At 49.9% G+C, this 26657-nt stretch overlaps 2 protein-coding genes across 4 annotated transcripts in view; both read right to left on the bottom strand.

The window, feature by feature from the left end:
- PLEKHN1 (pleckstrin homology domain containing N1) overlaps positions 1-16237 on the bottom strand; it is a 46234-nt gene extending 29997 nt beyond the window's left edge. The window contains 7 exon segments of the mRNA XM_030537649.1: positions 199-286; positions 1924-2004; positions 2760-2776; positions 2779-2885; positions 2887-2903; positions 13946-14045; positions 15996-16237. Of these exon segments, the coding sequence (XP_030393509.1) occupies positions 199-286; positions 1924-2004; positions 2760-2776; positions 2779-2885; positions 2887-2903; positions 13946-14045; positions 15996-16174 (589 nt within the window). The 5' untranslated portion in view covers positions 16175-16237.
- Positions 16238-22670: 6433 nt separating this feature from the next.
- KLHL17 (kelch like family member 17) overlaps positions 22671-26657 on the bottom strand; it is a 35343-nt gene continuing 31356 nt past the window's right edge. For 2 of the 3 annotated variants that reach the window (XM_030537652.1, XM_030537651.1), the window contains 2 exons: positions 25341-25522; positions 24315-24543 (listed from right to left, as the gene is read on the bottom strand). In XM_030537652.1, coding sequence (XP_030393512.1) covers positions 24315-24543; positions 25341-25522 — 411 coding nt within the window. Of the gene's footprint in view, positions 24544-25340; positions 25523-26657 lie in introns of all 3 variants that reach the window. The other variant, XM_030537650.1, reaches the window with a different exon arrangement.

Below are 26657 nucleotides of genomic sequence, written 5' to 3'. Positions count from 1 at the left end.
AGGTTTGAGAGCAGAGAGCAATGGGGGAGATAGGCTGTCAAAGAAGGGTCATAATAAGGTTTAACACTATGCAGTTCAAACCCTATTCTCTGAAGCACCCTTCCCCTTGGGATGGGGCTTCCCACAAAGCATGGCCACATCACGACCAACTCAGGCTTCAGTCTCTCCTCAAGCCAGAGCAAACAAAGCAGCACTAACCTGTAATGCGGAACGCATGTTCCTCCCGCTCAGTGCTCTTTGCCTTTTCGGTTTCACACACGCTCAGCTCTTTCAGTGGCAGCAGCCCCTGAATAAACAGAATGGACCATTATTACCTCGACAGCTTGGCTTCTGGTGCCAAAGCCCTCCTTCCAAAAGGATCCGACGTCTTCAGAGAGGCACCATCAGGCAGTTTGGGCTCAGACTGTTAGCTTGCCAAACCTCCTCCGAAGGGAAATATTTTGGGGCCTGATTCTCTTTACTTTAAAATAAGGCCTCGTTCCACTGCAAAGGGACCTAAATGTAAACGAGCATCAGACCTTAGTCAACTCCCATTTACTTCAGTGGGGTCAAGATTTCATCCTTTGTCCTTAACATCAATGAGAACAGGATCTTGTTTTCAAATGTTCCTCTGCAGTTATGGAAACCCAAACAAAACAGTGCTGTGCCAGTGCAAAAGAATCAGAAAGTGAAACTGACTATAGATAAAAAGGAAAATTGACCAGGCTACTTTCAATGTCCAAACTGAGCTGTTTGCAAAATGTAAACAAACAGCATAATGGTGACAAGTGTGAATTCAGCCCAAGTGCTCATAGTTAGGCATGTACCTAAAATACCTCTCTAAATCAAACCTGTAAGGAGCACTGACCACCATAATATCTAGGTGCCAATACTGATGCATTAATTCTTTTCTAATTCTCTCCGTATTAGTGTGAGGGACTGTTAGTAACAGAGACAAAGGATTTTCAAATACGGTTTCTATCTTGACAACGTGTCTTCACACTTGAAGGCCAGTTTGCTGGGTGACTCAAGAGGTTGCCTTGTCATAATGAATTTACCTCAAGTGACTTAGAAGGCAATAAATCATTTCAGAAGGGGCTGGATTCTGCAAACATCTGCAAAACAGCCTTGCACAATTTTACTTGCTGAGGGTGAGGAGTGCTTTGTTTTGGAAGGACACACAAAATCTCCTTTGTTTTTTCCTTATCAGCAGCATCACAGTAAAAGATGGGTAAATAGATTTGGTGCCTGGGGTAAGTTTTCATCACCATTTTGCAAGGCTGACTTCAAGTATCCTCCTCATACTTTCCCCTCCCCCTGCTTCTCTCTTGTACCTTCTGCTTGAAGGCCAAGATTTTTTGGTTTTTGTTTTTTTTTTAAAGGTGCTACAGTTAAGCTCATAAAACCCTATCCAGGCACCCAAATAAGTTCTTCGATTTTCAAAAGTGCTGTGCACACTACAGCTCTCGTTAAAGCCAACGGGACTTTCTGTGTGTTCAGCATTTCTGCAAGTCTGGCCACTTAGTTGGGTGCGTAAGAATTATTTTTATTTATTTCCATTACAGTAGCATCTTCAGGCCCCAGGTGTGCTAGGTGCTGTACAAACACAGCAAGAGACAGGCCCTGGACTGAAGAGCTTTCAGTCTGCATGGACCAGACAGACAAAGGGTGGGAGGGGAAACTGAGGGACATGACTTGGCTGAGGTCATGTGGCAGGTCCAGGAACAGAACCCAGATCTCCTGACTCCCAATCCAGGGTGCTAATAGACCATGCTGCCTCTTGACTGATACCTGCCCAGGAGTGCTGGCAGCCTTTTGGTGCCCTTGGTGGCGGAAGGTCCTGCCCCCGAAATACCGCTGACAACCGCACCACCACACCCCCCCCATGTAATGTAATGGGTTGCACCGGTCCTGTCCTTTCATGGCAGTGCAGAGACACATTACCTGATAGGTCAGTCCATTTGAGCCAACAGACTGAAAGTACAGGTAGGACTGGAACAGTTCCAAGTAGCAGTCGTTCAACTCCTGTGGGAAAAGGACACGGTGAGGTTTGCCTCAGGGGAGACACACTCCCCAGGCTTCACTCTGCTCTGGGGGGTTTACTGGATAATGGGCCAAACAACCATTTATGTCAGTAACCAAAGGAAAGACCCACTCTGTTTCCAGGCACAGCTGCTAACCATGAAAGCAAGGCCAAATTCTCAGACCTGGTGAAAGCAACTGAGGCCCTAAGTTACCTGTTGCATGGTATGGGAACAAAACCACCTCCACAGCATCCCATAGGCTAGAGGATAAGACCTTCCCAATATCCTCCTATCCTGGAGCTCCCCTCTATTCCCGGGCCCAACAGTGGTAGGTTAAGGCAGGGCCACATGGGTCAGCAGCCTCAAGTCCCTAAATACTTCAAAGGGCTCCCAAGATGCCAACCCCTCCTTCACAAAGGAATGACGTTTGTGTTGTGGAAGGGAACCCCTGGCATTCCGCCCCTCCAAGCCCCACAACCAACCCTCAGAAATATAGGCTGATCCTGCTCCCATTGAAATCAATGGCAAAACTTGCCCTGATTTCAGTAGGGTAGCATCACAGCTGATGTGAGGGAGCTGAAAGCACCATGTTTATCATTATTCCAGGCCACGTTGATCCATCCCTGGGAGGAGAATTAGGTTACTTTTCAAACAATCTTTTCTCTGCTGAGATCGATCGGCTCCTCTCCTCTCCGTTACCAGGGGAATAGACCCGTGCAGTTACACTGTATGGCATCCAGATGCACCAGGGCTTACCTGGCAGTGCTGGAATTAAATTTGACCTTGGAGTAATAGATAATTTTCCCCAGATTTCTTACAACTGTCTTCCTCCGCCCTTTCTTGAACAGGCTGGGAAACCGCTGGTCCAGTTTTCCTTTTGATTTCCTGGTTCGTGATATTCTGTACCAAGGAAAAAAATAATCACAGAGCTGAGTGCTGGTGGGCCCATCAACATCTGCAAGAGACATTAGCAGAGCTGCCTTTCTTTAGAAAGGGGTCCTGGGTGAGTGCCCTGGCTAGGTTGTTTGTTGTTTGGTCTCCATGCCAGCCTGGGAGCTGGGATTTATTACTACTGCAAGACTTGGTTTCCCTCACCATCCAGGGAGATATTTTAAAACAAACTCGGATCATCTGGTTGGTAGAAACAAGGTTATAAATTTTAGGCCTCTCAACTTCGCAGTCACGCTCCGCTTACTAGCTGATGGTTTAATGGGGCCCTAATCCAGTTCCACTTGGACAAGGAGTGACCCAAGCTGTCACAGCTGAGTGGTCTCAGTTTATAAACCTCTGTGCAGTTTCTTTGGTTTAGCTCTGCCAGGGCTTCCTCCTACCCACCTCTCCCTGCTGATCGATTACATCCCCCTCCTACTGTGTTTTTAAATCCGTGCTGTTTAGAGCTGCTAATAGCTATCTGGACCACAGGGATTCACATTTACTGGGGTCAGCCCTATGCTACCACACCCATCCGTGTTCTCTGTAGCTTCCCCTGCTCTAATCTCTCCCAGAACACCTTGGAGTTTAATTCCCTCCCATTGCGTGTCTGCTCCCCATCCAATCCACACCAGAAAGGCACAAAAAGAGCCATGCAGGATGCAGACATGAGGAGAAGTCGATTAAAACAAAAGAGAGAGAGAGAGAGAGACTGGGCTCCAGCTAATAGCCACAAGCATTGCTCAGCAGCCCAGTGCATTGTGTCGAAAGCAGGCTGTGTGCGTACCACCTCCACAGAGCACAGCTTGACAACTGCGGGTATAGCTCAAGGAGCAGAATGCATGTTGGCCATAATGCCCGCTGAAGGTAATGGGATCCTGTCCATTGGCAATGGCCATTGGATCAGGCCCCAAATGAACTTAGCCTAACGGAACATGGTGGAAGGAGTGGAAAAGAGGGTTCCTCCAGAAATGGGTTATTCTAGGGAGCTCCTGGTGACTCAACAAATTCAAGGCTGAATCCCCTGGCTGAAGTTGCTCTCCGTAAAGGCCATTGTGATGCATCCTCTGGAGAAGGTTAGGAGAAGCCAGTGGGAGCCAGAGGGCTGAGAAGAGACAGACATAAAGGCATGGTCTAGCAATCTCAGGGGATGCTGCTTGCATCATTTCCTGAGTCCCAGGTGTACGGAAATTTCTCCTGTTGTGGCAATGAGCTGGGCCTGTGAGGTTCAGACACTATTCTGTTCTGGTGCCCATCACTGGAGGATCTTCTGAGCCCTCTCCAGCAGGACTAGCATCCGACCGACATACAGTCCCTGAGAATTTATTTTGGAAAGAGCAATTTCAGTGCATATTGTTTTGTAGGGGGAGATTAGAGAGGGAATGTGCCTCACTTAGACTCACATCCTGATGCCCTCAGTCGGCTTGTGCTTGAGTCCTGGATGAACCATTGCAATTGTGTTGCAACAGAGAAGGCCAGGGAGAGGCTGCAGGGGGCATGAGACCCCCTGTTCCTACCAGTGCTGTGTACACCAAGGCTTGCCTTGCCTTCATGGATTATCTGGAAGCAGGGGGTGGAGGGAGATAGGGATGGCTTCCTTCCTCCATCCCAATCTCCTTTGCTCTAGACGATCATAAGATGCACGAGCACCCAATCGAGCCTTGCCCACAGCCTGTGATCAGGTGGGCATAAGAATTTGCTCTTTGAGACATCCATGTCCCAGCTCAGCTGGAAGGGAAATCTGCTTTATGAGGAGGCCGCAATAGGGTTTGTATCATGTGCTTGCCAAGCAGGGAGGTCATTCAGCTGCACCCCCATCTCCAGGTGGCAGGGCTACCAAACACAAGACAGAATTAGATGATGGGTGTGGCGGGGGCTGGGCGTGGGGGAGTGGGTAGGTGGGATTTAAGGCTTAGGTGTCAGAAAATCTTTCTTTCCAGAGCAGCATTTCCAGGAACAACAAATCCAGACGCAGGCGCTGCAGATAGATAGGGTGTGCGGGGGGGTCAAGTGACAAACTGACAGCCCTGTACATACAGGGCAGCCCAAACAGCCAGCACTTTCTCAGAGCTGATGGAGACCCTGACTAGTCTACATATGCCCATTTGAAATGCTTGGTGCCAAGGAGACAGCTGCAAAAGCCCCATGATAAACGAAGAGCTGCAGCCACTAACCAGACCCATTCTTCTGCCTCCTAGGTGAGCTCACCCATCAGGAAGAGATTCGCTGGACTAGCCATTTTAGAGGCATCAACAGGTCTCAGGTTAGAGAGAGGAACTGGTTAACCAGTGACAGGCTGCTAATGGTTTTTGGAGCCCTTTATCTGCAAAAGCGGGGAGTTCCTTTCACAGCTTAATTGAATCTAGATAATTACTTTTTGTCAGGCCCAAGTAAAATCCCCCAGCACCCCAGAGGGCTTCATCAGAATGTTTTCCTCTGGTTTCCAAACATCTGCAGACTAATTAGCATCTGTGCGCAGTGTCAGAGAACATGTGACTGGAGGTGGGAACCGGCTAACTGCCAATTAATGAGCTCACGGAGAGGCAATTAAGGTGCAGAAGAAAGATTAAATATTTGCTACAGGCCTCGGTGGAGGGCTGACTGATCAGCTGCCAGTCGGGGAAGCAATAAAGAATACAGGTTGATAACAACAAAGCTGTTCAGCATGCATGGTGTCCTGAGGTGTGTTAAAACACAGGAGCTCTCACAGAGACATGGACATGTTGAATTTGGGTCCAAATTTCAGTAAAAAACACCCTGTAAAAATAACTTAAAACCAACATAAATTATCCCCTTCATTTCTGCTTTTACTTCCACCACATTCAGTTGTTCATTTGCTTTTTCATCTAGAAATTCCCCGTCCAGTGTTTGCCATCCAAATGTTACTCTTTTGAGATATGATCCGTGTTCTGGTAGTGCCCAGTAAGCCCAGTCGTGAACCAGGGCCCCCTGTGCTACGTGTTGTGTAAATGCAGAACCAAAAAAAAAGCCCCTGTCCCAAAAAGCTTACAATCAACGGATAAGAGGAGAGAGAAAACACAGCGGGGGGAGGGGGGGAGGGAGCACAAAGTAATGCATGAGATGATTGTGAACAGTGTGAGAAGCAGTGGTCCCAGCTGCCTAACCAACATTGCAGTCTTGTGCTAGCACATGAGATCTAGAAACAGAAGTTGACTAAGAACATAAGAATGGCCATACTGGGTCAGACCAATGGTCCATCCAGATCAGTATCCTGTCTACTGGCAGTGGCCATTGCCAGGTGCCCCAGAGGGAATGAACCTAACAGGTAATGATCAAGTGATCTCTCTCCTACCGTCCATCTCCACCCTCTGACAAACCGAGGCTAGGGACAGCATCCCTGCCCATCCTGGCTAATAGCCATTAATGGACTTAACCACCATGAATTTATCCAATTCTCTTTTAAACCCTGTTATAGTCCTAACCATCACAACCTCCTCAGGTGAGGAGTTCCATAAGTTGATTGTGTGCTGTGTGAAGAAGAACTTCCTTTTATTTGTTTTAAACCTGCTGCCCATTAATTTCATTTGGTGACCCCTAGTTCTTATATTATGGGAACAAGTAAATAACTTTTCCTTATTCACTTTCTCCACATCACTCATGATTTTATATACCTCTGTCATATCCCCCTTTAATCTCCTCTTTCCAAGATGAAAGGTCCTAGCCTCTTTAATCTCTCTTCATATGAGACCCATTCCAAACCCCTAATCATTTTAGTTGCCCTTCTCTGAACCTTTACTAATGCCAGTATACTAGAAACAGATGCTGACCATAAAGTGAAACTGACATGGGCCCTCCCGTTCTACACCGAGCCCTGTTAACTTCAGTGAGACGCTGCACAGGTGCCATGTTCCACTGGCACAGATTTCCTAGCAGGTTGGGGACCACAGGGAGAGAAATTGTTCAGAGTAAGAAGTCAATTGGATTTTTCAATCTATTTCCATTTGAATCACCTAGGGGTGTCACTTGTAATAGCACCAACAAGCTAGGATGATTAAATCTAGGAATTGTAAGCAGTGTCCCTTTAATTGCTTGCCCTTCTGCTGGAGGTCCCAGTACACCCAGGTACAAGGCACCAGCTATGCAGCCACAAGTCCTAGGTACGTCCTTCCATTCCATCGGGATCAACGGCAGGTTAATGGATGGGAGTGGCAAGTGGTCGCGGAAGGTCGGTGCTTAGTGGTGAATTATATTTTATACCTTTTTGGGCTCCTTTCAAGAAGCCGCCCTGCTGTTGAATTGTATATAATTATATATAACCAGCAATAACATGGCAGCATAACAATCTGGAATCTCATTTAAACAATTCTAACATTAGGAAGCGACTTGGCATTTCCCATGGCCAATCAGTGCATTCTTTAAGACACCAATGTGGGAGTGCTTTAATGGTACCAGTCTAGTTAAATGCTACAACCATCACCAGTGTGAACACAGTTATATCCGTATAAAAAGGTGCTTATTACTGTTATAGGTGTTCCTGAAGGGGAATGAGATATACATTTATAATGGTATAACTTCAGCCACATGAGGGGTTTATTACTGTTTTGGGGCGGAGGGCAGGAATCATCACACTAATAACGGAACTAGTCAAGCTGGAATGAAAAGCCTGTGTTCAAATCACTGTGTTCCCTAGCCCTGCTCCTCTGTTAGCACCCCAGCCACTGCTACCCTCAACAGAGCTGCAACGCTGGCATAGTAAAAAAGATTGGCCGTGGGCACAGTCAGCATGAGCCCAAAACAAGAGAGACAAGAAAAGTTGTGATGAAGGGCAATTAGAAGATTGCTAAAACTGCAGTGATTGATCCAACTGACTATGAATGAAAAGGTCAGACAAAAATTCCAGGATCCAGACCCACACCGTTTGGTTCTGAGCTGGATCAAAACCCAGAAAGGGGCTGATTTGTTTGTGCGGGTATCAGCCAAGGACTGAGAGTGGGCTTTCTGTCTAACAGGGAAGTGCGTTTTTCAAGCTGCATTAGTCACATGACTTGATGATCAGCTGCTGCTGTGTAGTCAGGTGGGATGGCCTTGGGCTGCTCTGGTCAATTTTTACCTGGTCTCTCCTGGTGTTTTTCTGTTTTTTTGAACATGTAGCTGGCGGGAGCCCTGGACTTTGCCTGGGTGCCCTTTGCTGAGGAGTTTGTATAAAACCAAAAGTGAAGTAACTAATGGACCACTCAGAAGAGACTGAGGATTCAAGGAAGGGCTGGCCTCATGAGAGTTTAGATCCAAAAACTCACGAAAGCACCAGAAGAATGTTTGGCACCATTTAATTCAACCTCAGACCCTAACTCTGATTGCACCCTGCGCTCCACTCCCTGCCTGTATCTAAATGGGATGGAGGCTTCATCCCCTGCGCCCGTCTGTAGCCAGGATGTACATCCACCACAGCCTCAGCATAGCTAGAATGACACAGTCCTTGGTGTATCTTATTATCACTGCACCCACACTCCAGACAGGTCAAGTTAATGGCTCTCAAGGGAAGTTTACATCAGGTCTGCCCTATGCCCCTCCCACTGCAGTTGTGCCAGCAAACTGGTGCTATAGCCACCACTGCACGTGAGTGAGGTGTTTGTGTGGACACATGAGTGAACAGAACACTCAGCACTCAGGCTATCCCTGGGGAGAACTTGCCTAGTGCAGTGCGAGCCGCTGTGTGTTTGTAAAGCACCTTACGCAGTAAAAATAGCAATGTCTAGATCTTACTAGCACTTGTCATCAGAGATCTCAAAGTGCTTTACGAAGGAGGGTGGTATTGTAAGCCCCATTCTACAGGTGGGGAAACTGAGGCACCAAGGGGCTGTGACTTGCCCAAGGTCACCCAGCAGGCCAATGACAGAGACATGAACAGAACCCAGGTCTCCTAAATCCCAATCCAATGTTTAACCAGTAGGTCACACCACACACACTCATATAGTGGATCATATTTTTCTGTGGGAAACTTAAATCCAGACTGCACAAAGCACCAGCAAACATCCTGCTCTGGCCACAAAGGGAACCATGGGGAGAGCGAGATGTTACCTCATCTATTTTTCCCATCTGTGATTTCCTTTGTCCCCAGTTTTAGAGAAAGATGCTGTCTAATCCCAGCTCAGGAGATCTCACTCTGCACAAGGAACAAGAACTCTTTGTAATGCTGTCAAATCTTTCCCATTAATCTGTAATCAGCTGCCCCGGCATGAGAGAGAGACAATGCGATCTCTCCCTGTGATGTGATGGGAAATGACTAAAAGACAAACCCCAGACTGCAAGAGCTAATCCCAGACTGAGATGAAACTGCCTTCATGTTTGCAGCATCAGCTTCAGCTCTGCCTTCTCTGGGACAAGCGTATGATTGCCCCACGGCTCCATCATAGCTGTGGACAACGTCTCTAAGGCCACTGAGAAATTCCTCTGCAACAGAGTGAATCCCCACATAACATAGAGCTGGTATGGTAGGTTCTGTTATGTTCGTGGCATGCACAAAGAGAAGTTAATTAAAAACACAAATACTGTTGCTGAAAGGTTGTAAGATAACACTACTTCATTTCTTAGAATTCAGAACAATAACACAAAAGAGCCAAAAACCAGAGAGAGACAAAGCAGGCTGCTCCCTAAAAAAAAAAAGAGGCACAAATCTCCCCATCTTACTCTAGGCTGGCTGTCTCAGACTCTCTGATTGCACACTTCCCTAAAGAGTGCCCCCATCTCTGCAAACAAGACTAGGAAAACCCTTACATTTGAAGTGTCCAGTTTACAATTCCAGCACATTTTTCAAATACACCTCTACCCTGATATAATGTGACCCGATATAGCATGAATTCTGATATAATGCGGTACAGCAGCACTCTGGGGAAGGCGAGGGGGCTGCACGCTCCAGTGGATCAAAGCAAGTTCAATATAACATGGTTTCACCTATAAAGTGGTAAGATTTTTTGGCTCCCGAGGACAGTGTTATATCGGGGAAGAGGTGTGTGCCACACTGTTCACCTCCTTGGGGCACTTGCCAGCATAGGGGAGGTGTTCAGGGCATCTCTGGGGGAAAGAAGGTGTGACCGAGGTCTGTTGGCCTTCTGGCAATTCCTGACTGCTGAACAACCCAAAGGGGCTGTGTGCAGCCAGGGGAAAGCTAAAGCAGCCATAAGGCTGCTCTAATTTCACTGGGAACCAGGCTGGCCCTTGCACAGCCCCAGAATAGGGAGGGTCTAAAGTGGTATTAAGCTACATTAGTTCCCCAGGGTTAGGCACTGTGTGGCACTTTGTGCCTTCTCCTTATTAATTAAGCACAGAGGAGGGAGTTCATCCCTCTTGTACCTCCATGCAGCAGGGGGAACGTAGGCCAGAGGTTTGACTCCCACTCCCCCACACCCCAGCTTAATTATTTGTCACAACCTTTCACTAGCTCTTTGGGGCAGAGACCGTTGTTTAGTTCTATGTCTGTACAGCCCCTAGCGCACGGGGCGCCTCGTGCTACCATGAACAATCGTGCTAATAGTAAATAATCATCCTAATAATAAATTAGAACTGTCCTTTGCTGGCATGTTCCACTTTCACAGCTGTGCAGACACACAACTGTCCAAAGGCAAGTGAGAGCAGGGAACCCTCCACAACCTGCAATAATGTATGTAACACAGGGCCAGATCCCCGAGCTATCTCAGATGCTGGTGTCTCGAAGCAGCACAAGGCACTCGCTAGGACCTCAGGAGTTTGTGTGAACAGCTTGTTATCAGCCCAACCCAGCTGGGAGGTCAGCACCATTTTGCAGCATCCCTGCCACACCCAGATTTAATTGAAGGAGCCCCCAGGCACAAGTGACAACTAGGTTGCACCTCTTCTGGTCCCAGGCTCTCCTAGCCAATAGGAACACATCACACGCCTGTTCTAACCGAGCCATATGTTACCTCCCTGGGCTAATTAACCCCATGCTGCTGGATCCTAATAACAGCTCGGACTAGACTGGGCTAGAAGGAGTTTTAAATCCGACACCATGGCTGGCAGACCAGAAGCACACTTTAAACCCTAGGGTAGACAGGGCACATTGTAGTTTAACATGCCTTAGCTGAGGGAGGTGAAGGGGATAGGAGAGGATCACAGAGTCTCACCCTTCTCTCCAGAACACCTAACGCTCAGCAGAAACCATGGGAATCCTGCTGACTGCGGCCCAGATAAAAGGAACCGAGAGTTTCGTGCTTTGTCATCCTTTCGCAACTCTCATCAGCTGGCTGTTATTTCCCCGGGACTGTTTATATTTGTGGCTCCCCACTGCCGCCCCCAGTTCACTGAACAGGGCTCACTTTTGTTGCCTCCGTCAGGGAGTTTGATGCATCACAGTGATTCGGAAACCAAGTTCCTCTCTCGGGGCTTGGCAGAGCAGCGAACCGCAAGTCTAATGCAGCGTGAATGCCCTGACATGTTCGCTCTCTGTCTCCAGTGCCTCATCCTACAGGTAGAGTGAGTTAATAATTACCTCCTCGCCCCCTCCGGACCCTCAGCGGAATGTCCAGGGGGGTTAGGCAGCAATTTCAATTGGCTTACTCCCTCCCTCCTCCAGTTTGTTGGCCTGGATTGGGAAGTGGCATAATTAGGTCCGGAGGTTGGAGGCATCAACAGCAAAATAAGATGGAGGCTCTTCTGTATGCAACTTGCCCCAGGTTGGGTCAGCAGCAGCGGGCCGGCATTTCTAGGTCCTACGTTCCCAGGCATCCACAAGCTCTGAGGTCCCCTTCACTTCTATTGGGGAAGATCCTGGCATCAAGACTAAGACTCAGGAGTCTGAGGTTCTAGACTCTATCCCTGCGCTATGCAGGAGGTCAGCCTAGAAGAGCCCAATGGTCCCTTCTGGCCTTAGAATTAATTATCTCCATTTTGCAGATGGGGAACTGAGGCCCAGAGAAAAGCGAAGCAACTTGCCCAAAGTCACTCAGGGAGTTGATGGCAGAGCAGGGATTTGACCCTGGGTCACCCATGTCAGCACCCTAACCACTGCACCATCCATGTAGGGGAGAAGCCTACTTCATTGGAAGTTTCCTTCATGAATAAATTGGTATGTGGCTCATTTTTGGTCCATGTCCCACATTTGTGTCCCCGTGTTTGGGCCTTAGCAGGTTGAGGGGTGTGATCAGCTGGGATTGCACCCGAGACCTCTCCCACCAAAGGACAGACCTCTACCACTTGGGTGAGAAGGCAAAGTCCATTAGCTGAGAGCAGCAGCAGTCTGCTGTCTTCTGTGGATCAGTCACAGAGGGGGATGCGGAAACATCTGCCAGTGCATGGACACATGTACTGTTGTCCTTTGGGATCTCGTGCTGCTCGTGGGTTTCATTTTCCCGGCATGTGCGAATGTGGCTATTCTTTGTCTTGCCTCCTTTGGGAAAGTATCGATAACACTGGAGGAAGCCAAGTGTAGGTCCTGATCCTGTGATGTGCCCTCCGCGCTCAGAGCGCACGTGTGTCCTCCCAGCTCCTCCAGGAAATGATTTTGGCGTCCATCCTGCTGGAGGCCTATTGAGCTCAGTTACAAGACAAGCAGGTGAGGAATAATACTTAGCACTTCCATAGCGCTTGCCATCTGTAGAGCTCCATATGTGTCCCAGAGATGATGAAACATCATGTCCCTTATTATACAGATGAGGAAACTGAGGCACGGAAAAGTGAGGCATGGGGCTTGCCCAAGGTCACACAGAGTCAGGAATAGAACCCAGGAGTCCTGCCTCCTCCTCTGGTGCCAGATGATGAAAGGTGAAGTCGTAGAAGCTGACAAAGGGCCCAGCCACATGGGTAGGGATCCAGTGTGGAATCAGGAGCTTTTCCCTACATAAAGGTTACAGCAACCTAGCATTTGTGGGTGGAAAGCAGAGTGGTGGCTCTGGGTCCTTTCCCTTCTCCAGAGGCTGCCTGGAGCTTCAGTGAACCCAAGGCAAGAGGTATGACCCTGCCCAGGGCCAGGGCTGATCGAAGGGCAGACGGGGCCGCTGATGGACAGAAACCAGGTATTCGTCTACCTTGCACAGCATCATTAAAATAAGCCCGTCCAGTGGATAAGGCTCTGGGCTGGGTCTCAGGAGACCGACGTTCTACTCTCTAGCCTTGTCACTGACCTGCTTGGTGAAATTATTTCTCACTCTCCATCTCCGGTTTGTCTCTTGTTCCTCTCCCACTCGTCTTGTCTATTTGCACTGTGTTCATTGGGGGCAGACTAGTGGGCATCAAGGCTAAAGACTCAGGAGTCTGAGGTTATAGAATCTGTCGTACTGACATGGTACCCATCACCATAGCAATGGGGAACCTCACACAAATGCTCCTCACAGCCCTGCCAGGTAGGACAGTGCTCTAGTTCAAACAGGTAGATGGACAGTACCTAGCACAATGGGGCCCTGGTCTTGGCTGGAGCCTGTAGATGCTACCGTAATATAAATAAATACTACTACTCCTAATATAAGCTCTGCTTCCATTGACAGGCTGCTGGGAATGGCCGACGTGGCTGCAAAGTTTGTATGTAGGACAGACTTGCCCCTACCTCTCCCCTTCCCACGGCGTATTGCTAATACATTGGCAGCTCTGCCTCATTCCAGCATGGGAATGAATCATTCTCTCTGTTGTACGCTCTCTCTAATTTCCCCTCATCCTTCCTCGACCTAGAAACAAAATAACTACGCGCAGCAGAGGGAGTGCATCGGAGTCCCTGCCTGCCTCCCTGCCAGTGCTGCATCTCAGATTCCAGATATTCAGGTTGATGACAGGGCTTCATGGTCCCCACCCAAGGGATGCTGCATTAGAGTCCTGGAGTGGCGAGCTAACCTGCCTGGAAGGAGATAGGTCTCAGCTCCTGATCCCTGCTCTTGTTACAGATGTCCCCACGAGCCTCTAATCTCCTTCACCCGGACCTGCACTACCACCCCACTGTGCAGAAACCCCTCCACATTTCATGCATAGGTGTCCCTAGGCATGTGAGCCCCACAGCAGCTGATAATAACTTCTCCTAGTTCAGGGGGATGGCTGGATATGTTCGTACTTACCTTCCCAGGAATATACTGCAGTATTTTGTCTGTGGTCATGTCTCTCTCCTGCCCTGACTCAATACCAAAAAGGCTAGCCAGTTTTTTCTTGCTGTCTTGTCTGCAAAGAAACAAAAACACGTAGGCCAAAGCTGGTATATTGCGACCCCCAGGTCAGAAATAAGAAAGCGGGTAAGCCAAACAAGCAGTTTGCCACTAGCCTCCTAATCATCCCAGCCCAATGAATGGCTGATAATCAGCCTGCAAGAATTTTAATGGCTTTTCCAGGCACTTGTTGCCTTGTCTTTATTTTGTTTACTTATCTTTGCATAACCAAACTGCTCAACAAACCCTATCTGCATCTCTAGCTTGGCGCTGCATCTGTCTCCATGTTGGCCATTTGTCCCAGCTTCCTCAGGCAAGAGATGGTGGCTGTGCTGGGGGTGTCTTACCAGCACTCACCCCCTCCATTTTATTCCATCTTTGTGTCTTTCCTGTCTCTGTCCTCAGAATCCCAGGACCCTTCTATCCCGACCCCTTTGGACACAAACTCATGTCCACGTTAATGCGCCCTGCCGCCGCTACCAGCTGAAATTTACCATTTGGGTCATTGGGGCTGCTTTTGCCAGGATTCCTAAGCAGTTTTCTCTCTTTAAACCACATTGCAACAGTTAACGCTATGGGGACCAAATTATCATCTGCAATGGACTGAAGACCCCATCCTGCAAGCTGCTGACTGACCTCAAAGCCCAGCAGTGCCAGTGAGAATTGCAACACACAGGATCAGGCCTTTACACTGCAAGCTTCTTGGGGCTGGCAATCTTGGGCCCGCTTCTCCTGTCCCTTACATCTGTTTTATCCCAGAACAACTCCATTGCAACTGCCTTCCTTCGGTGGAATTACTGTCGATTTACAATGTCAGGGAGAAGAGAAACACTCCTGACATCTTGTCTGTTTGTTTGTAAAGCCCTGAGCCTACAAGGCTGAGGAATGATCTCCTGAAGCCAGCTGGTGCATCCCACCAATAATGCAATGATTTGTTTCCAGCTTCAGACAACGTAAAAGGAAACCACAACCTTCGAAAAAGGCTCGGCTCACCGCTGCAGCCTAGACCATGCCTGGTGGGCAGCAATCCTGGAAGGTGCCCCTTCACACACACACCCGGGTGGGGGATAGCAGGAAGCAATACAGATGACGTCCTTGTTATCACAGGGCTTAACAAGTGGGGTGTGTGTGCAGAGATCTGCAATATTTCTGATATTTGCACGGGACCTTAGAGGCTCAGTGTAATACTACTATTATCTATTTATCTCAGGGGCTGCTGCTGCTGCCCATCACCGTGGTATCTGACTGTGCGCCTTCCAGGACAAGTTGATACCAATAGCAAAGTCCCTACAAGACTTCCTGGAGTCTCTGGCTCTTCTCCCTCTTCAGGGTGAAAATGCTGCTCACATTATGGAGCTAAAAATGCCTGGCTCTGGAGGCTCGATCTCTCTCTCTCTCTGATCCTGGCTTTTACAATCACTCATTTTTTGGACTTGTGACCCCTCAGTGTCAGAATCAGGAATCACTAGCGCCACCAGTAAATCCATCTGCAGCCTTTGTGCGCGTCCCCCCGGCAAGTCTCGTGGGAGCGAGGTTTCATTTTCAAATCCAAATGAAATAAACCAGCCCTTTCTCCCAGGGGCAACGTGACTGGGCCCTTCCCCTGCCAGAGCCTAAGAAGTCCTCGCTCTCTGACCCTAGCTGCAAACTGAGCTGCTCCTGGCTGTCCAACCCCACGCGAAACCGTGCAGAAGACGTATTGTCTGCAGCTCCCAGGTACCCAGAGACGGGCTGGGGCTACTGACCCGGTTCCAGCTGGTGCCTTGCCCAGGGCAAAGCCGGCTGGGACTAGGGTGAGACCAGACAGCAAATGTGAAAAATCGGAACGGGGGTGGGCGTAATAGGCGCCTATATAAGACAAAGCCCCAAATAGCAGGACTGTCCCTATAAAATCAGGACCTCTGGTCACCCTAGCTGGGAATAACTCTAAAACAATCCCAGATCAAAGCAACACCCATCTACTTACTCTTTCTTCAGGGAAGGTTTCCTGCTGAAGGAGTGTCTGAATCTCCCAGGTGGCTGGGGAACACAAGTTATGTTCCCCATGTTGACAGCAGCTGGGTTAGTCCAGGAGCACCGGGAGCGGAGTGCTAGGCACTGGCAGGGAGAGAGAGGGAATAAGGAGCTGGGGAAGTTTGCAAGCATGTGTCATGCACACATTCCCATCCCCACTTCCGTCTGCGGTGACTCTTGTGGGTGTGATCTGTGTGAGCAAACAGCCTTTTGGCCAAGGGCTGGGCCACTGGGTTCTCTCCCCTACCCCCGCCTGGGAGCGCTAGGGGAGGGATTTGGGCAGGTGAACCAAACAGGTCCCTGTGGCACTACCTGGGATCTTTGATACCGGGCTGGGGGCTGAGCAGTTTGTGCTTGGAGAGGAATTTTAATCACTGTTAGATAAGAGGGATTCCATCCACGGAAGCATTTAGGTCTCACTGCTGCAATCTGATCCCACAGGCAGCCCCCTGCAGAGCCCCATGAAAGCCAAGGAGCAGAGGCAAAGTGTGTGTGGATCCAGTGCCAGGACTGGAGCCTTAAAAGGACAAGGTAGGGGGTTCAGCTCCTATCCTGATGTGCCTCTTACTGACTTGGTTTGCAGAATCCATTGCCTTCTTATAGAAGCATCCCCATATATATTTCTTCTAACTCAAAAAGTGCTGCATCCCACATGGGGGATTTCTGTTTTAGCCCCCATCTTGCCAGCTAAAGAGGAATTAACCAGAGAACAACAAATTAGTGGCTGCTTAGCTGCAAGTGCTCATAACTGGAGTACATTAGTTATGTACCAGTTGCATAAAGTCCAGGCCAGTCATATATATATTTGGGGCTTTACAAAGGGCCAATTTCACAAAGCTGAAAACCATCATGAGCCAAATCAGCAAGAAGAAAGAATTTGAAGAGAGAAACACACATGATAATTGGGGACAGTTTATGAACATTTTACTAAGCTGACCAAAAGACACAGGCAAGAAAGAATTTAGACTGTAAGCTCTTTGGGGCAGGGACTGGTGTTTTTTTTGTTCTGCGTCTGCACAGCACCATGGCACAATGGGGTTCTGGCCCATGACTGGGGCCCGTAGAGGCTACGATAGACATAGACTAAATAAATAATAAGGCTACAGCGATTAAAAAAACAAACTGGCTTCGGGGAAAGTGAAATCAGCTATAAAAACAAAACAAAACCAACCCCCCCAGTATATAACAAATGGAGAAAAGGGGAAGATGACAGCAATGAATCTAAATTAGAAGTTAGGAAGCACAAAAAGACACAAGGAGGAATCTTTGGCCAGCAGAGAAAAAGACACTAAAGAGGTATGGGAGTCCTAGCAGGAGTATTGGTCCATTGTTGGACGGAAATGGTAGAATTGACAATGATAGTGCAGAAGAGACAGAAATGTTCAATAAATATTTCTGTTCTCTGATTAGGAAAAAGCCAGGATGATGAAATATTTTTCATTTCAACAGTAACTAAAGAGAATGTTAAGCAACAGCTGTTAAAGCTTTCAAACATTGACATTTTCAAATCAGCAGGTCTAGGAAACTTGCATCCAAGGGTTTTAAAAGAGCTGGCCCAGGCGCTTTCTGGACTGTTAATGTTGATTTGTAATAAGTTTTGGAATGCTGGGGGTGCTCCAGAGGAGAGAGAGAAAGCTAATGTACTTATATTTTAAAAGAGTAAATGAGATGGCCTGTATAATTATAGGCCTGTCAGCCTGACATCTATTCCAGGCAAAATAATGGAACAGCAGATAGGAGAATTGATTAATAAAGTCTTAAAGGAGGTTAGTATAATTAATACCAATCAACATGGGTTTATGGAAAACAGATCCTGTCAGACTAACTTGAAGTTTTTGGAGGAGATTACAGGTTTGGTTGATAAAAGTAATAGTGTTGATGTAATATTTTTCTGTAAGAGGTCTGACTTGGTATTTTGATTCAAAAACTAGAAAAACAGAAAATCAGCGTGGCACACATTAAATGGATTAAAAGATGGCTAACTCCCAGAACTCAAAATGCAATTGTAAATGGGGACTCTTCACAGAGCGGCTGTGTATCTAGTAGGGTACCACAGGGATTGCTTTTTGGCCCTTTGCATTTTTATCAGTGACAGGGAAGAAAACATAAAATAGGTATCTGAAAAACTTTGTAGATGACAGAGAGTTTGGGAGAGTGGTAGATAATGAGGAGGACAGGTCCCTGGTACAGAGCGATCGGGATCACATGGTAAGCTGGGTGCAAGCAAACGATATGCATTTTAATACATCCATATGTAAGGTCGTAATCAGCTGAACATGAGCTCCCTGTGGCCAAAAGGGCTGACATGGTCCTTGGATGTATAAGCAGGGCAATAGTGAATATTCCTCTGTATTTGGCAGTGGTGCTACCGCTCCTGGAATGCTGTGTCTAGTTTTGCTGTCCGCTATGTACGATGAGGATTGAAAAGTCAGAGAGGAGCCATTAGAACGATGAAGGGATTAGCAAACCTGCCGTGTATGGAAAGATTCAGGGAGCTCCAGCTGTTCAGCTTAAAAGCTGCAGTTTCTAGGTCCCTACATGGGGAGCAGAAATTTGGTAATACAGGGGCTCTTCAGTCTAGCAGGCAGAGATCTCACAAGAGCCAATGACTGGAAGCTGAAGCTGGACAGGTTTAGACTAGAAAGAAATGACAGATTTATAACTGCGAAGGTAATTAACCAGTCGAACAACTTCTCCAGGCTTGCTCCATCACTGACCATTTTTAAAATCCAGAGCCAATGTTTTTCTAAAAGAGCTGCCCCAGTTCAGCCAGGAAGTAATGGAAGGCCGTCCTATGGGCTGTGCTATGCAGGAGATTAGACTACGTGATGATACTGGTCCCTTCTGGCTTTGTCATCTCGAAATTGTATGTATTTAAATCAGTGCCATATTATCCTGCTATTCCAGAGCAGCCCTACAATAACAAACCAGCGTGTGCTGCCCATCCCTCAGGAGATATCCTCTACTAAAGCCCATCATTTTTTGGCAGGGCAGGTCCCGCAGCCGCAATATGTGCATTGTCAATTCCCTCAAACAAGGAACCCGTGTGCAAGCGTCGCATGGAAGGTAACAAAAATTGTGAGAAGGAAACAGGTTCCAGTTGTAGTCTTTTAGATGCAGCTATTCTTATAGTCAGTAAAGGGACTGTTCTCCTTAAAGGATATTGCTAATGGAAGAAAACAAAACCTACCCAATTTTTTTGTAGGTCCTGCAAATAAACATAGCCACACTCACAAAGACACAGCCAATGAATGGCTAATAAAGTGAACCTGTTGGAGCCTGCACTGAATGGGATATGTCAAAGCAGCCCCTGCCATGGGATTCCTGCGTACATGTCATTTGGAGACCCCAACTTTTGTAGGACTGCAGGGCAGCCCCTTCCCCCCACCCCTGCTTACTCCACTCCCAGTAATAGGAGAGGCTGCACCAGGGTTGGGAGCAGACGGGCTCTGGGAAGCTTTATGCAACTGGCAGTTATTTATAGAAACCTGAGAGCAGGGTGAGGGCCTGGGCAGCAATGCAGAGCAGGTGGGAGGCCCTCGGAAAGCGAATACCACAGCATACTCCAGCAGTACTTCTGCATGGGGTGGTGGGCCCTTGCTGTAAGTGGCAAGAGGGGGAAAGGTTTCTCCTCGTGAGTCCTCACTGGGGGCAGATACATCTCTCAGCTCTGCCCCCCCCCGCAAGAAAGGAGCTCAGCATTTCCCGCTAGGCTGCAAGGCGAGGGGAGCTCTGATCTGTAGCAGGCTTCCCCTGCTGCTCAACTGAGCCAACCGGCCACTCCTGCCTCTAGGCAGGACCCCGAGACATTCCTAGGTGAAAGGGGGATGTTTCTCGTCTGCTTCTCATTTCCACCCTGGGGCAACAGCTGTCAGCAGCTCTGGGGCTGGGGCCTCGCAGGGGGGCTAGCGCTCCCTTCAACCACAGGGAGAGGTGTAAATCAGCAGATTAAAGCCCCTCGAGTTTACACTACTCGGACCCAGTGGTGTTTTTCTGCACCTCTAGCCGATGCTCGTTGCCAGTCGCAGCACATCCCTCGTGGGACCTTGAGGAGGCAGGCGTGGTCACACCCTCTTCTGGGGCATGGGAAAGGGCCACTTTTAGACGATTACATCACAGCGGACTCATGCCAACCTGCCATCGTAAGCAGCCCACCAACAGCCACTAGCTGAGGAGTGGGGCGAGGGGCAAGGACGACAACGAACAAGGGGTCTTGGGCCAGTCGAGCCGCTCCTTTAGCTCACCTGGACTCTGCGTATCAAGGTGCAAATACCATCAGGGCGGCCGCCCCATGCCCTGGGCTCATGTGACTCCCACACCCCTGTGCACTGGCCGGGGGGGGTGGATAGAGCGTCTTCTGGCTTAAGCTGAGTTCAGCTCACTGAGCAGGTGCAACACTGGCCCCGGCCCTGGGGTGGCATTTGCAATGGTGAGTCCAGGGCAGTCCTGGCTGCAGCCTCCCCATCGGCAGCCATCCACAGCAGCAGTACTAGGCTCTGGTCACATTGCAGCCTGTGGGAGGGTCAAAGGGTGGCACGTTCTAAGCAGAGGCCCAGGAATTCCAAAGTTCTAGCCTCAGCTCCTCCAAAACTGGGCAACCTGCTCCACCTTGCCAAGCACTTGGGTGACTCACTTCCCTGCCTCGGTTTCCCCCCTTAGCAAAACCCAGTGGGGAATAGGTCGCCTACCTGAAGCAAGGTGAAGAAGAGGAATAAGTGGCTGATGGGGCAGGATCCAGTAGTCAAGAAAACCTCTTTATTTTACACACTGGCTTGTATTGCTTGTTCCTCCACCCCCCCCCGCCCCGTGTAGTGCAAAAATCGAGAAAAAACAAACAGAGAATCCCTCATAAATAAATCATAACTGACATAAATAAAAATGACATTTGGACAGGGGGGTGAATGAGTCGCCTTCAGCTAGGCCAAGCGTATCTCTCCACCAGGATGGGACTAGAGAATCCCCTTTGGGGCAGGCTCCCTGAGCGACACACGGCAACCCATGCTGCCGCTCAGCCTTGTAGCTCCCCGGGGCCGTTGTCTTATTAACAATGCTGTGTGTTAGTCAGAGACCACGACGTAAAACGGGACGAGAAACAAAGAGTTAACAGTGCCCCTGCCCACTCAAATCTCTCTCTCACACACACACACAAGTTCCAGCCCTGGATTGTCACTCCTTGTGCCGGTGGCAGGCACCCTGCACCAGCGCCATGCAGCTGCGGGCGCTGTCACCCCCTGCAGGCTGCTTTTTCAATCGGGGCCATGGCTTTTTCCAAGTACAGCAAAGACTCCATTGGGTCTGCACTGCATCACAACTGGGGTACAGCAACTGCACCCTCCACACCTGAGGCGCTGCTCCCTGACCCACCAGCCTCTCCTCTCAGCTCCAAGCCCCCTGCCCCCGATTCAGATGAGTACAGTACTTAGCAGCAGCGTCCCCCTCACGCGGCAGTATTGCTAGAGCCAGCTGGAGGGGATTGGGCTATTGCTCTCAAACCAGCAGCGACTGGATTAACCAGAGGTCCACTTCCCTCCCTCAGCAATGTCTTCCTGGCCCCTCCACTTCCCTTCCTTTGGTGCTAGCTGGTTCCCTCCCAGGGGTGGGGAAGACACTGGCCTGTGGTACCCTCACTCCCTCTGCTCTACTCATGGGCCACAGCAGAAACCCCAGGACTTCTGTCTGCAGCTCCAAAATGCCCATGGAGCTCTAGCTTTGCCTCTTGGGCTCCCTCCCTAGGATTCTCTTCTGCCTCCTTGGAAGAGGATCCTGGAGTCAGATGGGGTCTTGAGGGCGCAGGTTGACATGAGCTAGCTTGAAACCGGGAATCCTGCTGTCGCTTACAGGTACGGCTAGAAGGGAGCAAGAAGTGGTACAGACACACACACACAGACACAGACACACACAGGCGGCTCCAGACCCCAGCACGCCAAGCGTGTGCTTGGGATGGCAAGCCGCGGGGGGAGCTCTGCCAGTCTCCGGGAGGGTGGCAGGCAGCCAGCCTTCGGCGGCATGCCTGCGGAGGGTCCGCTGGTCCCGTGGCTTCGGTGGATCTCCCGCAGGCATGACTGCGGAGGGTCCTCTGGTCCCGCGGTTCCACCGAAGCACGCCTGCTGGAGGTCCACTGGAGCCGCGGGACCGGCGACTGGCAGACCACCCACGCGGGATGCCACCGTGCTTGGGGTGGTGAAATGTCTAGAGCCACCCCTACACACACACACACACACACACACACACACACACACACACACACCCCTGCACCACTAGTTTAGGTGAGACAGCGTCTTGTGACCTAGTTAACCCAAAACAGTGGCCACAAAATAGGTCGATGCGCTGGCTGTGCTAACAGGGAGCTCATTTCAGTCACAGGCTCGGAGGGGTTAGGATGTCAAAAGGGCATCGTCGGCCGCATTCAGGAATGTGACAGCCGCTGAACTGTGGCTGGCTGCTTCAGGGACTTGGCATAGGAGAAAGGAATGAAAAGATTTAAAATAGATTTCAAATCTCTCAAAGCCTACTTCGGCCCGAAAAGCCCAGAACATGTCTTTGGGTACAGGGTGGGGAAAACAGCTGGTGATTTTGGGTGCCCAACTTCAGGCTCTGGAGCTGGGCCTGTTTAACATGCAAAGTATCCATCTTGGGGAAAAAACTGGCCCTTTCTAAAGTGTCTCAACCTGGGCACCAAAAAATCTCCAGTCACTTCCAGAGCTATAAGTCAGCGAGTGTTTTCACAAGTGGAATCTAAAGGATGATGAAGTGGGGAGGAGAGAGAATCAGGGGGAGAAAGAAAAGAAAAGAAAAGAAAGCAACAGTCACAGAACATTCTACCAGTGCTACTGAGGTATCAGTGGTTTAGCCGTTCCTACACACCATGGGGAACACCTGCTAACCTGTCTTCATGCAAACCACACACAGACCACGGCATATGAGTGAAACACATTTTAAGCCACCACTCAGGAGGTTCTATGGTACAGGGGGGTCTAGACGGCCAACCGTGTGCATTACAGTACAAGATGATTCAGCCGTTAGAGTGGTAGTTTAAGACAGGGAGTTGCTAGCTGCAAATGGTCCCTGCTGTGCTGGTTTCACTGCACATATGGCCTCTCTCACACACTTACACTTACCATAGTCATTGTCCAAAAGATCATTTAAAAAAATGCCCCTGGCTCGTTCCTCTCATCCCTTCCCAAGTCGGCGGAGAGAACGAGGTGGGATAGGGAACACCAGAATAATTTAAAATAATGTTAATAAGAATTAAAATTAAAAGATTAGCATAATAAATACAAATGGCAGACACATTAAATAAATAACACAGTGCGACCCTGCGGCCTGTGCCACCTGCCGGGTCGCACTGTTATAGGGAATCAAGGGCCTGGCCCAAGCCTAGATCCTTCTTTGTGATCAGGGAAGCAATGTGGAGGCTGAATTGTTCCCAGCCGCCAGGTTAACACAATGACACAGACACGTGTGCAGAGGGCAGCAGCACAGTCATTTGTAACAGTGGGACGGTGACTGCCCCCGAGCCGGTGAGCTCATTAAATCTATCTGGGCGGCTGGGGAACCTCCGTAGCGATGGCAAATCCGGATTGACAGCGAGCGGGACGGGGTCAGCAGAAGACAGAAATGCCGGAGGGCTTGGGATGCTCCACACAGTTTTGGGGCCTTCTCCCCGCCGCATCCCCCGGCTGCAGTTTTTAAGGCATCGATCAGACACCCGTGCACTGGTCTCAGAGGCATTAACAGTGCGCTGGAGGCTAAATACAGAGAGTTTGGCTAAGGTAGCATTCCGAGGAGCGGTGGGACATTCAGCGGTTTCCTGGAGAAGCACCATATGCGTCAGTCATCCACCCCCGCCGCTCCTGTCTGCCTGGATCCTTCCTCGCGTGGCTGTCCAGTGTGCAGCACATGTTGGCGCGTGGTAAATCCTAAAAGCAGCAATGGTTTCGACTGGGCCTGGCCAGCCCCAAAAGTCAGTTGAGTCGTGGGCAGGTTTGTGGATGGAGCCAAGAGCTCCCCCCACCGTACACGCTGGCAGAGGGGACTCTCAAATGGAAAGTGCCATTCCAACTCTCAGCACGCTGATCTGAAGTGTGCACCCAAGAGAGGCAGAGCCCCCGAGGGGCCCACGGAATTGCTGTGGGCCGGGGCTGGAGGCAGCAGCTGGGACCCCCCCATTCCGGTCTACAGCGACTGGCTGCCACAGGGGTCAGGCCAGGGTGGCCTTGCGCTCCTCCATCCACTGCTGCCCTCTGGAGGTAAGGTACGACTGGATTCTTTGTCAAAGGCTCGTCGAGGACACGGAGAGGGTGGGCGAGGAGGGGGGCGGGAAGTTGAGCAGTTCCAGCACCGCCACCCCCACGCTGCTCCGCCGCGTGAACATGCACGAGGCCGCCACCCACTTGTTGGTGCGGGGGTTGTACTTCTCAATGGAGTTGAGGCTGGAGCTGCCGTCGTTCCCGCCCACTGCGTACAGCCACCCGTCCATGGCCACCAGGTCGTGGGTGCTCCTGTAAGCGACAGCACAGAGGACGGTGTTAATGAGCCAGGCTTTGGACATCCCGCAGCAGATCCCCGACCACGGTTGTGGGGGCTCTGCCCTCCGGAAGTCAGGCAGAAGTTGGGCACCCGAAAAGGGACGCATCCAAATCAGCAGAGCCTTTTGGACTATGTAATTTGCCCAGTGTCTCATAGGGAGTCAGTGGGAAAACCAGAAATAGAACCCAGGAATCCTGGTTCCCAGCCCCTGGTTCTAACTACAGTTTGGTCCATATTTTAGGCTCCTAAATTACATTATTTGAAGGTGATCCCTCTGCTAGCTTCAGGAAGTGCCAAACACCTATGCTTAGAATGCCGAGATACTCCCCCAGTGACCATGTCAAAGGCCATGTGCTTCCTGTATTAGGGATTGGTTGGCGGTAAGTCAGGAATCATGTAGGATTGTTAGGGCAGCAAAGCCTCTGCAGGCTGCCCCTGCTTGCTCATGCCTAGGTGGTTCATGCAACAGGCACTGCTGATCGCGCAGCGCTGACAGGTGAGCACGCAGCATGGAGGTCCCTGACTTAGCAGCAGAGCTGCCCAGCTGTAGTGACAGCTGGCCAGCCTGCTCGGTTGGTCAAGCTAGGCCTGGTCATTGCTGCACCTTGATGACTGCAGAATGCTGTGCTCCAGTGGGTGATGGTTCTCTCCAATCCAAGAAATCCCCATGGCCGGTGTGACAGACTGGAGCACAGCCTGGGTCGTCCTCAGACTGGTCTCCCCAACTCCCCAGTTTAGAGGGGAGCTAGGGAACGGGGCGGATCCCTACCTCCGAATGTTCATGGGGGCCACGCTCTCCCAGGTGTTGGTTTTCGGGTTGTAGCGCTCCACGGAGTTAAGACAGCTGGTGCCGTCGTTGCCGCCGGCCACGTAGAGCATCCCTTCCAGCACGGCCACACCGGCGCTGCTGCGGCGGCTCAGCATGTTGGCGATTGGGGTCCATGTGTTGATCTGGGAGGAAAGGGGAGAAGCGCCCATGAAAGCACATCTGGGTTAGCGAGCGATACCCAGGGGTGATTATCCTCCCATCCCAGCCGTTCAATGGCCGGTCACACTCCAGATCTTGCTGTCTCTGCTCTGCTCCCCCTTTGCAGCTTTAACACGGCAGCCCTCCAGGAGGAAGGACCCCCGTAGGACCCACCACCCACATTCCAGAAGGGGGCACCAAAGAGTCGGCAGCTAAAGCAAGTTCCGATGACCCCGGCGGAAAATCTGACCTTGGTTGCAGCAGGTTAAATTAGTCAGCCACCAGCCATCCTGCCTGCTGTTATCAGATAAAGGGCAGAGGTGATGGAGGAGGCTTCCAGAGTCCTGTTGAACAGGCTATTGAGGGAACACAAAAGCCCCCACAAGATGGCAGGAGGGGAGTTCTCCTGGAAATGGTTTTCTAGGTTGCACTGTTCCACCCCAGTGCAGCTAGATCCAGCAATTGCATTTTGTTCACTAACTAATGCATATGTCTCTCTCTGCACCCCCGCATAAGAAACTTACACACATAATCAGCCCAACTCTGTGCTCACTGTTTACGGACACCCTCCTTTCCTAAAGCATCAAACACAAAACTACTTTAAAATCAAGAAAAAAAATGTTTAAAACCCAGAGAATTCACACCTCTATTTATTTTAAAGAGACCTCTGCCGGCAGGTTTAAGCAACTTCAGCTGTTAACAACAGGACCCTGGTCTCCAGGTCCCTAAAATCTGGCTTAACTATTGGGAGCTGGAGCTGCCCATCAGCTCCAGGACACAGCCCCAAAGTAGCCATGCATGTAGCTGTGTCTATTTCTACGGCTCTGTCGGGGAGTACCAGCAGCAGCCCCACAGTTAGGGGCTCCGTTCAGAACCTTGTTTCTGACCCCCTTTTTCCTGAGCCAAGCCTTTGCAGGGGAGCCTACCACACCTGTTAGCCCACAGCGGACCGCTGGAGCTTGTCAGCTTGCAATAATGGCCACAGTGCCTGTGCTGGGAAAGGGGGAGGGGTCCACAATGAGACCCCCACCCCAGGTGGAAGGGATCTAGAGAATTGAACAGAGAGTTGTTAACCAACCTACAGAATTTCATAGCAGGGCAATAGATAGTTAGGATGGT

Source organism: Gopherus evgoodei, chromosome 18 (assembly GCF_007399415.2).
Source record: "Gopherus evgoodei ecotype Sinaloan lineage chromosome 18, rGopEvg1_v1.p, whole genome shotgun sequence".
Lineage (NCBI taxonomy): Eukaryota > Metazoa > Chordata > Testudines > Testudinidae > Gopherus > Gopherus evgoodei.
This window is presented reverse-complemented; position numbering and strand designations above follow the sequence as displayed.